The sequence below is a fragment of the Hoplias malabaricus genome, chromosome 2 (genome assembly GCF_029633855.1).
Source record: "Hoplias malabaricus isolate fHopMal1 chromosome 2, fHopMal1.hap1, whole genome shotgun sequence".
Taxonomy (NCBI): Eukaryota; Metazoa; Chordata; class Actinopteri; order Characiformes; family Erythrinidae; genus Hoplias; species Hoplias malabaricus.
In genome coordinates this window covers 4,377,021-4,391,857 of record NC_089801.1, presented here as the reverse complement: position 1 = coordinate 4,391,857, position 14,837 = coordinate 4,377,021, and the positions used below count along the sequence as shown (strand labels likewise).

The window sequence follows — 14,837 nt, the reverse complement described above, 5'->3', positions numbered from 1 at the left end:
ACACACTCTATCAGATTAGTACAACTGTTGGGAAGTTAGAGACACGGTTATATTTTAAAGAGACTGCGGTCAAATGTGACAGCTTGCCTTACAGTATATTCACATTTAGTATGTTGCATGAATACAAAATGAGAGTGCCATAATGTAAGGGTTTTGTTGCCAAGCGCATGACTGACAATGTGTTCTGGGTTCACTGAAAGTTTAAAGGTCTCGAAAGAGGTGCTGCTGAGAGAATGCCTTTTATAACAATGAGAGCAGAAGGAGAGGAGCCTGAAGTGTGTTTACCGTCGGATCAGCGCTGTTTAAACTTTCAGGATCAGTGTGAGAAGATGTGCTGTGGGTCCACAGTCCCCTCCTCCTCCTCACGAGCTCTACTTCCTGCTACAGCGCCCACTGAAGGACTGATGCTTCGTTCTGAAGCCGATGCACCTGTTCAAATCTGAACTGAATGTAGGATGTGTGTTTTTTTTTTCTCCTCATCCTCAGGGACTGATCTGAATGTGAGAATGAGGCAGGGTTCAGATTCTCAATGGGATCCATTCATGTAATTGCCCTCAGTGTTGGGAATACATTTGTTTGTGAAAAAAGCATTGTGTGCGGTCACATTTCACTGAAAAGAAAAGGAGAAGAAAGTGATAGGAGGGAGGAAAAGAAAGGGAGAAGAGAGGACGAAAGCAGCTCGGGGGGGGTTCTCCTTCTCCCTCTCTCACCTGGCTGATTTTTCAATCGCTCAGCCAATTTGCCAGGAGAAAGTTGCTGTGTATCGGGAAATGAATCTCTCTCTCTCTCTCTCTCTCTCATCTCTCTCTCTCTCTCTCTCTCTCTTCTCTCCATTCTCTTTCAGTTTCTATCTATACATAGCCCCATTTCCCGATTTCTCTCTCCCCTCTCTATCTCCCCTAGAGCTGTAGCACTTCAAAAGAGCAGCAGCAGAGGTGTAGACTCAAGCTGCTTTTTTTTTCTCCCACTCATTCCTCATTCATTTCGTTGGCTGTCCCATATTCCGAGTGATATAAAACTTGTCCTCTCTGCTCTGAGCTGGAGATACAGGAATTCAATACAGTCACAAAACCTGTTTACCACCAAAATCTTGTGTATTATTCGACACTAGTTTCGATTCATTAGGCCCAGATATGAAAGGTAATGCTGTTCCATTACAGAGCTGCCGCCACACACGATGTGCAGAGGAAGCTCAAATGCTCCAAAATCCTATCAGGCCCTGCGCTGAAGCCCCACGTTCTCATGTTGTTTGTCTTAAAGAGAATCAGGCTCTGTCCTAAATGGCTTGTCTGCGCAGTCAGAGAGGCTCACATCAGAACAAGAAGGAAATATCTGAATTACGGCACTGAGCGCTGGAGAGATACCGGGAATCGTCATGTCTTCTGGCATTACAAGGTCACAATATTTATTTAAAGAATGCAGAGCTGTGTTCTCTATTGGCCAATTGTGTAACTGTGTGAGAGAGCTACAGGATACAACAAGAACCCTGTGCTTCAATTATATTATTACAACTGTGATACACCCTACAATAAACTCAAAACGCACTGTGTGAATAGTGTGTTATTGTGTCTCGCAGCTGAACCATGCACTGGAGTAATTGAAGTAGCCTATAATCTACTTCTATTTATTTTTTGTGACCATTTATTGACAATAAAAAATACCAGATATACAAGAATGATATGAATACAACTCAATCCTCCCCCCACCAAGGCCCCCCTCAGCTGGAATATCACACTAGCAATGGATGGGGACTGTTGAAAGGCACATCTTACTATGATCTCAACACTCCAAGGTTATCATTGCAATAAAAAAAACATCCAAAAATATATTGTATAGTCCTAGTTACTTCAACCCCCACATGCGTGTAATGAAAAGGAATGCTCTTTTAAACGTTACCCCTCCAAAGGCAAGCGATTTCATTAGATCACTAGATGTCAATTTTACAGTCTTTGTAACCTCAACTGTGGAATTACTCAGTGCTCAGAAGGGCATCAACACTAGCCACATGACCAGCCCGCGCGTCATCAGGTAACAGCTCATTTCTGCAGCATACAGCCCAACAGCCAGTGTGGAGTTCTGGGCTTCCTTGCTTACTTCAGCAGTGCCTAGTCTCTTTTTCAGCACCTCTTGTTGTGGTCAGTTCCCGGAGGGAAAAGGTTTCAGCACCGCGTCCGCTGAGATGGACAGCTCCCGCGGCGTCTCCTGCGGTTCACACCTCTGGTGCAAAACACACACGGTCGGAGGAGGGAGTAAAATACAGGAAGCAGATTTTCAGAACCACAGCAGAGAGGACAGCTCCACCTCAAGGTTCTTCCTAAACACAATGCGGCAGTTTTCCATTAGTGACCACAGGTCTTTCTCTGTCTCAGTCCCTCACCAATCACCCACAACTCCCTGCAGAGTAGGGACTAACCGGTGGTGTGTGAACCTTGCAGAGCGCTGATTGTCCAGAGAGAGTCGTCACTCTACGACACGCAACGCAGACGACCAGCGCCAACTCTCCATCTAGTAAATCTCCAGCTGCAAGAGAGAACACGTTTTTATTTTATCCGACTCACGACGGCAGCTCGTAAAATGACGCCGTGGTCTTTTTGAAGAGGTTCAAACGCTCCTTGGATCGGTGGCCGACGAAAGAAATCCAGCGAGAGCTGGACGCTGCAACAAGGAAGGGAACAAACTCTACTGATCTGTCTGAACTGATGACGGAGCTGTGTTCAGTCCCAAACAACAAACAAACAACACACCAGCTCAGTTCCTTTCAGCTCAAATCACTGTGCTTTTCTGGAAACACAAGTACAGTGCATTAGGCGCTGCTCCAAAGCTTTGGAGATGGAGCTTGTTTACATTAGCCCCTCAAATGGGCCTGGCTGTTTAAGTAACCTGGCTTTAGATGCTCACTCTTCCTTTAAGTTCAGATTAATATCTCAGTCCGTGTGGATTGTTTTTCTTTCTGAAACTGTGCTTTCGGATGTAAAGCAAGAGTGTGATAAAGATCACTTAATGAGGTCAGGGAATAACAGAAACACAACAGTGAACATGTCAGAGTTGGTAAAAATGTAGAAAAATCACTTAAACTGCCTTCTTTCATCTCTCCATCCCCTAAGCTTCTGTCCCTCCTCTTTTTCTTCCTCCTCACCATATTCTTCCTCTCTCTTCTTCTTCTTTGAGCGAGTGATTACTAGCTTCAATATATATAACAACTCCCTAATCTCCTGCCTTTCCCTCCAACAGAACGAGGGTAAAAAATGAAATCAGTGCACAGCCAGCTGTCTAGGGATGACATGGTAATTAACAAGCTTTCAGAGGCCTAGCAAGAAACCGTTTCACAGGCTTTAAAAAAAAAAAAAGAAAAAGGAGGAGGTCTGAGGGTGAAAGGGTAACAATGGCCTAAGAAAAGGTACCTGGCGAGACATCAGTGAGATTAGCCGTGAGCTCCGTATCACCAGAGGTGAAAGAGATGGAGCTAAAGAAAAAACACTGTGCTAAAGGAATAACGCAGAATAGCACACACTCCATTTCATCATTCGGTCTTCAGCTTCACCATGAGACAACCTTCCTACTAAACCGCTACGCTGTCCCGGGAGAAGAGGAGGAGCAAACAGAGAGAAGGAAAGAAAGAAAGAGAATAAGAAAGGAAGAAAAGGAAATTAAAATGATGAACAAGTAAAAAGAATGAACTAAATATTTCATCTCCTTTCCCCTACTCTGTCCTGTTCCTCTTCTTTTCCTCTTGCCTCTCCTTTCCCCATCTCCACTCACCTCCCTCTCTTCTCCTCTCCTCACCTGTCCTCCCTTTTCCTCTCCTCTTCTCTCTTCCTCCTCACCTTGTCCTCACCTTGTCCTCCTTTCTCTCTCTCCTCTCCTCTCCTCTCTCCTCACCTGTCCTCCCTCTTTCCTCTCCTCTCCTCTCCTCTTCTCTCCTCTCCTCACCTGTCCTCCCTTTTCCTCTCTCTCTCCTCTCCTCTTCTCTTCTCTCCTCTCCTCACCTGTCCTCCCCTTTTCCTCTCCTCTCCTCACCTGTCCTCCCTTTTCCTCTCCTCACCTGTCCTCCCCTTTTCCTCTCCTCTCCTCTCCTCACCTGTCCTCTCCCTTTTCCCTCTTCTCTCTCCTCTCCTCACCTGTCCTCCCTTTACCTCTCCTCTCCTCTCCTCACCTGTCCTCCCCTTTTCTCTCTCCTCTTCTCTCCTCTCCCTCACCTGTCCTCCCCTCTCCTCTCCTCTCCTCCTGCTCCTTTTCCTCTCCTCACCTGTCCTCCCTTTTCCTCTCCTCTTCTCTCCTCTCCTCTCCTCTCCTCACCTGTCCTCCCTTTTCCTCTCCTCTCCTCTCCTCTTCTCTTCTCTCCTCTCCTCACCTGTCCTCCCTTTTCCTCTCCTCTCCTCACCTGTCCTCCCCTTTTCCTCTCCTCACCTGTCCTCCCTTTTCCTCTCCTCTCCTCTCCTCACCTGTCTCTCCCTTTTTCCTCTTCTCTCCTCTCCTCACCTGTCCTCCCCTTTACCTCTCCTCTTCCTCTCTCTCTCTCCTCACCTGTCCTCCCTTTTCCTCTCCTCTTCTCTCCTCTCCTCACCTGTCCTCCCCTCTCCTCTCCTCTCCTGTCCTCCCTTTTCCTCTCCTCACCTGTCCTCCCTTTTCCTCTCCTCTTCTCTCCTCTCCTCTCCTCCCTTTTCCTCTCCTCTCCTCTCCTCCCTCTCATCTCCTCTCCTCACCTGTCCTCCCTCCCTCTCCTCTCCTCTCCTGGTCCTCCTCCTTTTCCTCTCCTCTCCTGTCCTCCCTTTTCCTCTCCTCTCCTCTCCTCCCTTTTCCTCTCCTCTCCTGTCCTCCCTTTTCCTCTCCCATCTTCTCCTCTCCTCACCTGTTCTCCCTTTTTCCTCACATGTCCTCTCATCTGTTCTCTTTTCCTCTCCTTTTCTCTCTCCTCTCCCCTCCCGCCTTCTCTTCTCACCCTCCCCCTCCTCCCCTCTCCTCCATCACTCTCTTCCTGCCTCTGAGTCACAGTGTTGTGAAGTTCCTTTAGAAGGACCTTGTCTGGCTCCTTCCAGCCTTCGCCTCCTCATAAATCATGCCTAAAGCATCCTAGAAATATTGCACCCAATGGAAGCCTGCTCTCATTCCCTGCCTCTCTCCCACCCCATCCGTCTTCATAAGAGGACGGCCCCACTGATGAACGAAGGAGGAGGCTGGAGGAAGGAAGAGCACTCGTGAGATTAATGCTCACCTCCCTCTGTCTGGATATCTTTGACTTTACTTCATAAAGCTCTAATGCTTGTTTTAAACACCTCTGATCGTGCAGTGGCCAGTCCTGCCACTCTCAATCTCCGCGAGGTGCTGGCTAAATGTCGTCATGTTGGTCTGCACTCTTCACTCTGTGTTTTACATTTCTGCCAGTCCTATTGGGGACAAAAGACACCGCCAAGAAAACACCCAGACCCGCTCTGCAAACACCGCATCGTCATCTTATTGCTGAAAATCACTGCATGCACTGAGAACAGTCCCACCGACCCCAAAACATCCAGCCGACAGCGTCCTGTGTCACTGATGAAGGTCTAGAGGGACGAGCGACACACACTGTGCAGCGACAGATGAGCTACTGTCTCTGACTCTACATCTACAAGGTGGACCAACGAGGGAGGAGTGTCTCACAGAGTGGACAGAGAGTGGACACGGGGTTTAAAAACTCCAGCAGCACTGCTGTGTCTGATCCACTCTACACCAGCACAACACACACTAACACACACACCACCACGTCAGTGTCACTGCAGCGCTGAGAACGATACCTGCTCTATGGCGGTCTTGAGCACTGAAGAAGAAAGGAGGCTTACAAAGTATGCAGAGCAGCAAATGAACTAACTGTAGAAGGGTGAACGTTTATAAACATTAAAGCATGGCTCGTTCCTCTCGGTGCCCCTCGGTGTAAAAGCTGCCGTGGTCAGCTTTTTTTGGGTGCCACTAGAAGCATGCGTTCACAGCGGAGGGCTGTGTCACAGTGACATCACGCTGAAGGAGCCACGAAGAAGTTGACTGTAGCTCAATCAGCCTGAATAGAGCTCTATCATAATCAGCATTATGTCACTGTGACCTACACTGAGCCTCAACATCTGTCACTGCTCCCCAGACGGGGTCACGACAACCTACCGTCAGAAAACAACGCAGCCAACGTCACCTGACGCAGACGGGGTCATCAGGCTTAGAGAAAGTGACCTTTAGAACAGAGGACAGCTACTGAAAGAAGTGCTGACTGCAGTCTGAGAAGGTCTTTGTAAGTGTATAACACGAGGAATGGTGTTTAATACGAGTGGGACGTGAACAAAGAAGGTTAAAAAGGTGAGACGTGATTTCAGGTCGTTCATTTTTAGGCTAATTCAGTCAAACAGTGAAAGGCAGTGAATAGCTATCAATTACTCGGATTCCAACAAGAGCCAGAAGCTCTGTTAACACCACTTCATCTTAAAAACGCTTAAAGATCAACGTGAAAATACGACGTTGAGCCGTTCCTGCTGTGAACATTCTGCCTTTAGAGCAGCTAACGTGGCTAAGAGAGGACAATCTTCAATTAGCATTATGCTTCCATTCAGTGATTGCGCTCATTGTTAACTTCCACACTTTCCACGTCCAGACCTTCGAATGCCTCACGTCCCCGTGCCTCTGGAGTTAACCCTGGCTGTGTTACGTGAACGCCTCAGCCTCAGGTACAGCTATATATTCTGCCATATATATCTATGTGAGACCCCATCTCAGAAAGGTCAGAGGCTGAGCTAATAGTGGCTCCATTAGATCACCTGAGGGGTCTGCTGTAAATAACGACTGCGCGAGTGAAGACAGGGCTCCAGGAGCTGCCTGAGCTGCCTGCTTCGTCTCCACTTCACAGGCAGAGAGGCAGGCTAACCTTTACATCATGTTTCATTTGGGTTCTCCTCTCGTGCCCGGCCCCTAGCCTGGCTAATGGGCTCGTCGTGTTGAGCAGACACAGAACTGGCTCTGCTGCGGCCCCTCACGCACTCGGTCTGCTCACTCCAGCACCAATCAGCCAGATAGCATATGATGTGCTGTCCTTAACCATCAGCAGCTTTAGGAACACAAGGAGGGGTACTTCAGAACACTTCACTGTAGAGCTCCCTCTCTCTCTCGCTTGTTCTAGTCTTGTTCTCTCTCTCTCTGTGTCCCATTTCCCCCTGCTCTGTCTCTGTAGTGCTGGAAAAGAACAGGCCCACAGTTGACTAATTAAACTCAGCACAAGTGCTCCTCTCCAAACCTGCAGCTCAGATTAGCTCTCACACTAATGACGGCTCTTCTCCCTGTGCAGAGGCATCTGGTTCGTTTCCCGCTTATTCATTAATCTGGTCATTCTCTTAGGGTCGGGACCGTGCACCCCTCTGTTGAAGCACCAACAGTTCCCCACAGTTAAACCAGGAGGGCTCCCTTTGACTCCCTCTGAAGGGATGGTGGACTACAGTCGCATTTGAAACAAACTCCAGTGCTTTAAAAAGAAATGGGTCCCGGGCAGATGCCTTTTTCACTTCCCAAAATGAGGACATGTCCAGAAAAAGAGCACATGTTCTCACCCTAACTCAGTACAAGGAAATTAAACTGCAAAGACTAGTTGTCTCCAGGGTACACTACTCTGACCTCACTCATTCAAGCTGAAGCAATGTTCTGACAACATGATTAATACAGGACAGGGCTCATCAAGACTGAGAGGAACTCATACACGCTCCATCTACAAAGACTCGCTGGACATTACAGTTAGTCCACAGTACCACAGTTACACACAGATACATACACACACAGCTTTGGTTTTGCTTTGTCTGTCTTTGCGCTAGGGCAGCACGGTGGCGCAGCAGGTTAGTGTCGCAGTCACACCGCTCCAGGGGCCTGGAGGTTGTGGGTTCGACTGTCTGTGAGGAGTGTGGTGTGTTCTCCCTGTGTCTGCGTGGGTTTCCTCCGGGTGCTCCAGTTTCCTCCCACAGTCCAAAAACACACGTTGGTAGGTGGATTGGCGACTCAAAAGTGAGTGAATGTATGAGTGTGTGTTGCCCTGTGAAGGACTGGCGCCCCCTCCAGGGTGTATTCCCGCCTTGCGCCCAATGATTCCAGGTAGTCTCTGGACCCACCGCGACCCTGAACTGGATAAGAGTTACAGATAACGAATAAATGAATTAGTGTCTTTGCGCTATGCTACTATTTGCACTTCTGGTAGATGCTAACTGCATTTCGTTGCCATGTACTTGTACTGAGCAATGACAATAGTTGAATCAATCTATCTATCTATCTATTACAGCCTTGGCAGCTGTTAGCCCAAACCCAGACCAGCTTGTTAAGGACCTCGCCCACATTAAGGAATACGCGTTCTCAAATTTGAATACTAATGGCGGACCTCCTGGCATTACCTTAGCATTATCCAGATTATCCAACAAATGAGCACTCCAGGGACCCGGCAGGAGATGGAAAACGAGACAAGATCAGGGAGATATTTATTCTCCCAAGTTGAAAAGCCCCTCACAGCACTACAACACTTTGTGCTTAATCACCTGTGTCCACTTTCCCCAAGCGCAGCGTAACAAGCGAGGTGAGGATTTCTTCAAGGATCTGAGCGTCGTGGGGTGGGGGTGAGGGGTGGAGGTAGGAGCGAGTGAACGAGTTAAAAGCTGAAGGTAAAGCGTTCTCAGTAATTAGGGAGTGGAGAGATGAGCTAATGAGTTCCTGAAGTCAGTCCCTCGTCTTATCACTCGCCTCTGCCACTCAATAACGAAGGTACGCTTTCCAATCAGCTTCGTCCGTTATGAATAATTACTGCAGCCGTGGTTTGCGCGATTTCGCAGCTACTGCTAGGCCCCAGGACTCCACCAGCGGTTAGGAACGAAAGTGCTACGTTTTCCACGTATTTGTGTTTATGCCTTAATTTACAGAGGCTGGTCCCAAATGTGTGTGTACACTGTACGCTGTGCCATATTTCAGCAGCTATAAACACAGTTCCACAGCCATACAATTAAAGGTAATTGCTCTGAAAGCTAGTGATTAGCGCGGAGGCCAGCAGTTTAGCCGGTGGTGGAGGGGAAGGGAGAAGGAGGGAGGCGAGGGAGGTTTTCTTCAGGAATCCTCCAGCGTACTCTGCTGTAATGAAGGGGACAGAAGGCAAATGCTATTTTAATGCCATGCAAAAGTCAAAGAGGGGAGTTGCTGTCTAATTTGCTGCTCTCCTTCTGGTGGTACATCATGGGGAACAGGGGGAGTTATAATTTAGGAGATGGAGAGAGAGAGAGAGAGAGAGAGGAAAATGTGGGTGTGTCTGTTGTGGTTAATGTCTATATTTTCATAACTGTGTGTGTGTGTGTGTGTCTGTGTGTGTGTGTGTGTGTGTGTGTGTGTACTAGGGGCATGTCAAACACTTCCACTAAGCAGCGTCCTCTCTGGTCATTAGCACTGGTAATAGGAAGGCTGTCCAGTCCAATGCAGTGCTTGATCAATCAGCTCAAAGGGTCAGAGCAGCTCTTTGACAACTAGCAGTTCACTTAGCGTCAGGCTCGAAAACAGGAGCGAGGAGGAGGACGAGGAGGAGGAGGACAGAGCACCTTCACTGAAAACAGAACACCAACATCTTTGAAAAACAAATGCTCCTCATATTTCTGTAACAGATGACTTTATGTTTCATTACAGAAAGTGGGAAGTTTCATCTTTGGGGGGAAGTTGGAGGAGGAAGCGTGGTTTAAACCTTCATCAAATAAACTTACCACAATCTTCTCTCCTGGGAACCAAAGGTGGATCTCCTATGCTTTGTTTATGTTTAAGATCGACTGTCAGAGACATAGTGAGGACAATAGTGAAGGAGAGAAAGGGCACTGAGGAGGGGAGTGAAGGAGAGAGTGAGTTTCCGAGGAAGGAAAATGTCATGCATCGTGTTTTCTGACGGTATGGACATGACATCATTAGCATTTACACAAACACTAAATGAATACCAATGTGTGGCTCTCTCTGATCCACACCATCATTAGTGTATCGGCCAATCCTCGCCGGAGCTGTATTAGTTACTCCCAAACAGAAACAGAGCGGTGTTCTTGGCATTTATCTCTCGGTGTTAATCTTTGAGGAGCGAGGCTGTGAGCGTCTGGGGAAAGGTCGATAAACCACTGAACAAAGCGGCGTCGCGCTGGACTCCAGGACTTTGGTAAACACTCGAATACGTATCCAATAACAGAGGTGGATTTTCCCAGACATTTGCTTTAACGGTGTAATTTTTTAATGATCATTTGCTAATTCTTTAATAAAATCATGTGTTTGTTGCCGGAAAAAGAGCCTACAATCGCTGAATGGTAATCCCAAGGAAATAGATTTCTGTGTGAGTATATTACGTCTAATTCTACGCCGGTCCAGTGGCTTTTGGAGGTGATTTGCTGCTCCTCTCTTTTGCGTATAGGACGGAAGCTTACTTAAATGATTGTTCCTTCCGCCCCACTAGTTTCCCATTTAATGCACTGCTAGCTCCCTAAGCCCCCCACCGCAGCAGCACCCTTGCCATTTTTACCCATGCCTCACCCCTTCACGCACAAAGCCTCCATCATGCTGTGTCTCTGACGGAAGTTTGACACGTCCAACGAGAAAGACTTTGAGATTTATGGGTGTTAAAGTGACCGTGTGTGTGTCTTCTGCTTTTTCATTGGTTGGAAGTTAATTGATTCATTCATTCATACATCTGGAATCACTGGGCACCAGTCCATCACACAGGAAACCCATACAGACACAGAGAGGACACTCCTCCCAGGCAGTGACCCGAGGTGGCGATTAAACCCAGGACCCTGGAGCCGTGTGACAGTGACTCTACCCGTCACACCACAGCGACTCCCTGGCTGTGTACAAACACAGCACTCATACAAATGAATGGCAACCTGGAGTCATGGATCAATAACGGCTGCTGAGAATAACATTTACACTGAAAACAGAAGCATTAAAGGAGAGATATCAGTGGCGGGGAACACTAAGCACTTTACAGTAAATAAGCCAAAGACAGGAGCCAGGAACTCCCGGTCGAGAGGGAAAATCTTTAGTAGTCCTGGACTCCGTGGAGTGCTCTGATCAATAGAGAGACACAAACCACGCCTACACAAATCTGCAGCCAAGAGACAGACAGATAAAGCAATGAAATTCTCCTCGCAGACTAACAATGAGCTTCCGCAGGCTGGAGACTGTTTGACAAAAGTGTAGGTATAATGCTTCAGTGGGAAAAGACAATTCTGTCGAGTCATAGCTCAGAGACGGTGAAGAATGGGGAGAGAATGAGGCAGACTTTGTCCCTCAGAGGGAACATGTTCTAATCATAAAAAAATGTTTATTAATAATCCGACTCCAACAAAAGCTTAGGAAATCTGGGACAGCGAGACTGTATTTATTACAGTATCACTGATGATAGCAGCATTACTGGCCTTTTGAGGGAGCGCTGAACTGAAACAGAGACAGAGAGAGGGAGAGAAAGAAAAAGAAAAAGAGAGAAGTGATGCAATCCTCGTCTTTCCCGCTTTTCTTTCTAAGTGGTCAATACTTTCCTTAGGCCATGAATCGTGGTCCTACAGCCAAGGAAAGGAATACAAAAAGCACATCATAGACTTACTGCAGGCCTCCGCAGTGCAGACTCTCTCTCTCTCTCTCAGGCCACTTGTGTGTGAGAGCCAGTGACCCATTGTGGGATGATCAGGCGGATTGTGAAGCGTACTTGGGCGAGGGTTTTCTAATGACTAACAGAGCCCCTTCACTCAGAGTGCCCATAACAGACCCTCACCAACTCATTTAAAAGTCCTTGACATGCCGTGATTGGCTCTCGACTCTCCCCCAGCTTCCAGTAACGCTTTGTGTTGGACAGAAAATTCACAGCAGAGTAAACACGTGCGGTCAGTCCACACACACGGCTTTCAGATCTTCACTTCACAAGGGTCAGCGACTGCGGAGGGAAATTACAGCTCTCTATGAGAGTCCATAAGATATTTGCAATATTTTATCACATTTACACATTCTCATTTCCAGAACATCACAGTTTCACACGGAGCTTGCTGCTACAGAGGTGTGCCACAGAGAACAGAGTTGATGATGAATAGAAATGAGTAGAGAGAGAGAGAGAGAGAGAGAGAGAGAGAGAGAGAGAGGTGATGAGGAGGACACAGGTGAAAAAGAAGGTGAAGGGGGAAAGCAGATCAGGGGATGAAAAAAAGGAGAGAAAAATGAGGATGAATTAAAAATAGAAGATGAAGATACGGACTGAAAAAAATAAAGATGATCAGGAGTTGGCAGCTGCAGGAAGACGGAAAGGTAGAATTAGAGAGAGTGAGGGAAGGGGAGATGGAGAAAGTCAAAGAAACAAAGAAAGAGTATGAGGTAGTGGCACTGGGACTCGAGGGAGCGCTGAATTATTAAAGAGTGAAGAGGTAGTGCGGACAGAGCACATTCAAGGTGGAGGAAAGACTTGGTCAAAGACTTTCAGCCACTCGACTTCCTGAATAATTCACCTCTCAATCAGAGAGGGGTTCTCTCCTCCCTGTGCAACATAGTGACACAGGGTTTAGGGTCTCACCACATTGAAAACGTACTCCACACTCAAAGTACACAGTTAAAGAACGGCCTGCATTGGATACGATTAAACTCACGACCATTTTACACACCACACCCTTCCGTTTGATCCGCTCTGCGACACTGGGGCCAACGTCACTCTCACAGTTAACGCACAGCACATACCACCGAGGCCTAGGAGGTGATGAGGAAATGAAGGAGAAACAGCTGATGAAAAGTGAGACTGCCCCATTTTCGAGAGCATTTGATTGGTCAGAACGGATTGTCCGCCTCGGAGGACAGAGGAGTGAGGAAATGGCAGCATGTGTAATTAGAAGGAGGGATGAAGGAGAACACAGGAAAGTTGACAAGGACACAGTGCTCCTGAAACAAGGTCGCGCACAAACCCAGAGGGGCCCCGAGTGGACAGCTGGGGACGAAAAATGATGGAATGATAAGAGGGAAAAAAGGGACAACGGGGACAGAGTGAGCGAGGGGACGGAGAGAGGGAGAGAGAGACGGAGATATGAAGCGAGTTCACTGCATCGAGCGCCGGTTTAGTGATGTGTGTCAGATGTAAATGGAGGTTTCTACAGGCTTCGGCGGAGGTGTTTACATTTCAGTGAATCAGTGAATATTGTCTTCCACTCCGTTCTCTCCACATCGTCTCTGACAGATAGTAATCGCTCCGTCCTCCACTCAGTAGAGAGTTTAAAACAGCCGCGATCACCTGCTTTCAGACTGGTTTACCTGCCGCAGCATCTCCACTGTCTGACTCCAAATCTGTCCATTTCTACAACATTAACCAGCGTACACAGCTTCAGAGCAGCTCAAGGGTTTAGGAAGTAGTCCTTTAGCCTGTATTTAAGTGCACATGCCCTGCTTGAAGCTCAGATCAAACTGTGGTGAAGAATTCGAGACTCAGCTTTACACGTAATCTCCCAGCAGTCCACTGCCGACATCAGCACACTGATAAATTCATAACCATATTACTTTCACAGCAGCATACCTCTCTCTCTCTTACACACACACACCAAGCAGAGCAGCGCTACACAACAGCACACACACACACACACACAGAGAAGAATAATGTTGTTTATTATTTAAGCAGACATATTGAACCTATGCAATAATTATGAGCCACTCGGCCACATTACACACACTAATGAGTTCTCAGGAAGCCAGGGCTGGCTGAGCACAACAAACAGAGGGCAGCCATCTTGGCTCCGGGCCCTGCAGTTGCAGTTACAGAGGTACAGACTCAGTTGAAGATGTATTGATATTTAAATCTTGCTAAACCTGCTTAAGAACGCGGTGGAAGAACGCACCGGCGCGTCAACGACCATCCGCCATGTTTCTATTAATAACTTAACAGCTCAAACACTCTGTGAATGTGCAGAAACTGCTCTTTCAATCGCATGCTATCACCACTGTACGTCCCGAGTTACCAGCCTATGAATGAGCCTGAGACACGCCTCCACTTCCAACAGCTGTATTTAAGTGTACATCAGTGTGATGCAGGAGCATGGTAGTGTTTCTAATGAAACAGCCAGTGAGTGAGTGAGCCAGCTGCACATGACTTTACAAGGAAGGTAATAATCAATATTAATCAGTGATAATCCATTCTGACTAATCCTGCTGTGCATGTAACAGCAAGAACATTTACACTCCGAGGCCTGGTGAGGAAAGAGTTAAGCCTTGACAGCTGTAGTGCTGTGTTTGCTGCATTGTATGACAGAAGAGGAGTCTGAATAACTAAAGCAAGGCCAGGCTGCAGCCAACGCGGAATATTACAACTCCACTGTGATTAGCTAAACGATTTAGTTTCTCTAATGTTATGGCTGAAGTGTTCAGCTTTCTTTAGAACAGTAACTATAACATCCAGTCAAGCTCCAGCTGGGACACAGGTACACACACATACACACACACACACACACACACACAGGACAAATCGCAGATTTCTTCTAATACACACAGAGCAAAATGTATAAGAGTGAGGGCTTTTCATGGATATTTTATGGAGTGCCATCAAAGCTAAAGTTAATTGTCCTTCTAATATGACCCGCCGTCCTCCTCAAACACACACACACACACACACACACACACACACACACACACACACACACCCAGGATACAAGGTGTATTACTATTGGAAAGTACAGCACTCCTCAGATGATGTGCTAACAGATTAATCATCACGATTTTTTGGAGCTAGAGTATTGCTAGTCTAGTACGGTGTCAAAATAGGTTCTAAAGCTCTGAGAACCAAACAACAGAATCCATAACCAATAAATGTCATTTTGTAATTGAGAAAA

The 14,837-nt window shown here is 47.2% G+C and overlaps 1 protein-coding gene across 1 annotated transcript in view; it reads right to left on the bottom strand.

Annotated features, from left to right (window-relative positions):
* Nucleotides 1–4,690, bottom strand: part of LOC136673605 (neurexin-2-beta-like) — a 139,071-nt gene extending 134,381 nt beyond the window's left edge. Inside the window, exons 1-3 of the mRNA XM_066649190.1 lie at nt 4,525–4,690; nt 4,197–4,407; nt 3,402–3,463 (exon numbers count right to left, since the gene is read on the bottom strand). Of these exons, the coding sequence (XP_066505287.1) occupies nt 3,402–3,463; nt 4,197–4,407; nt 4,525–4,690 (439 nt within the window). The remainder of the gene's footprint in view (nt 1–3,401; nt 3,464–4,196; nt 4,408–4,524) is intronic.
* Nucleotides 4,691–14,837: the final 10,147 nt, after the last annotated feature.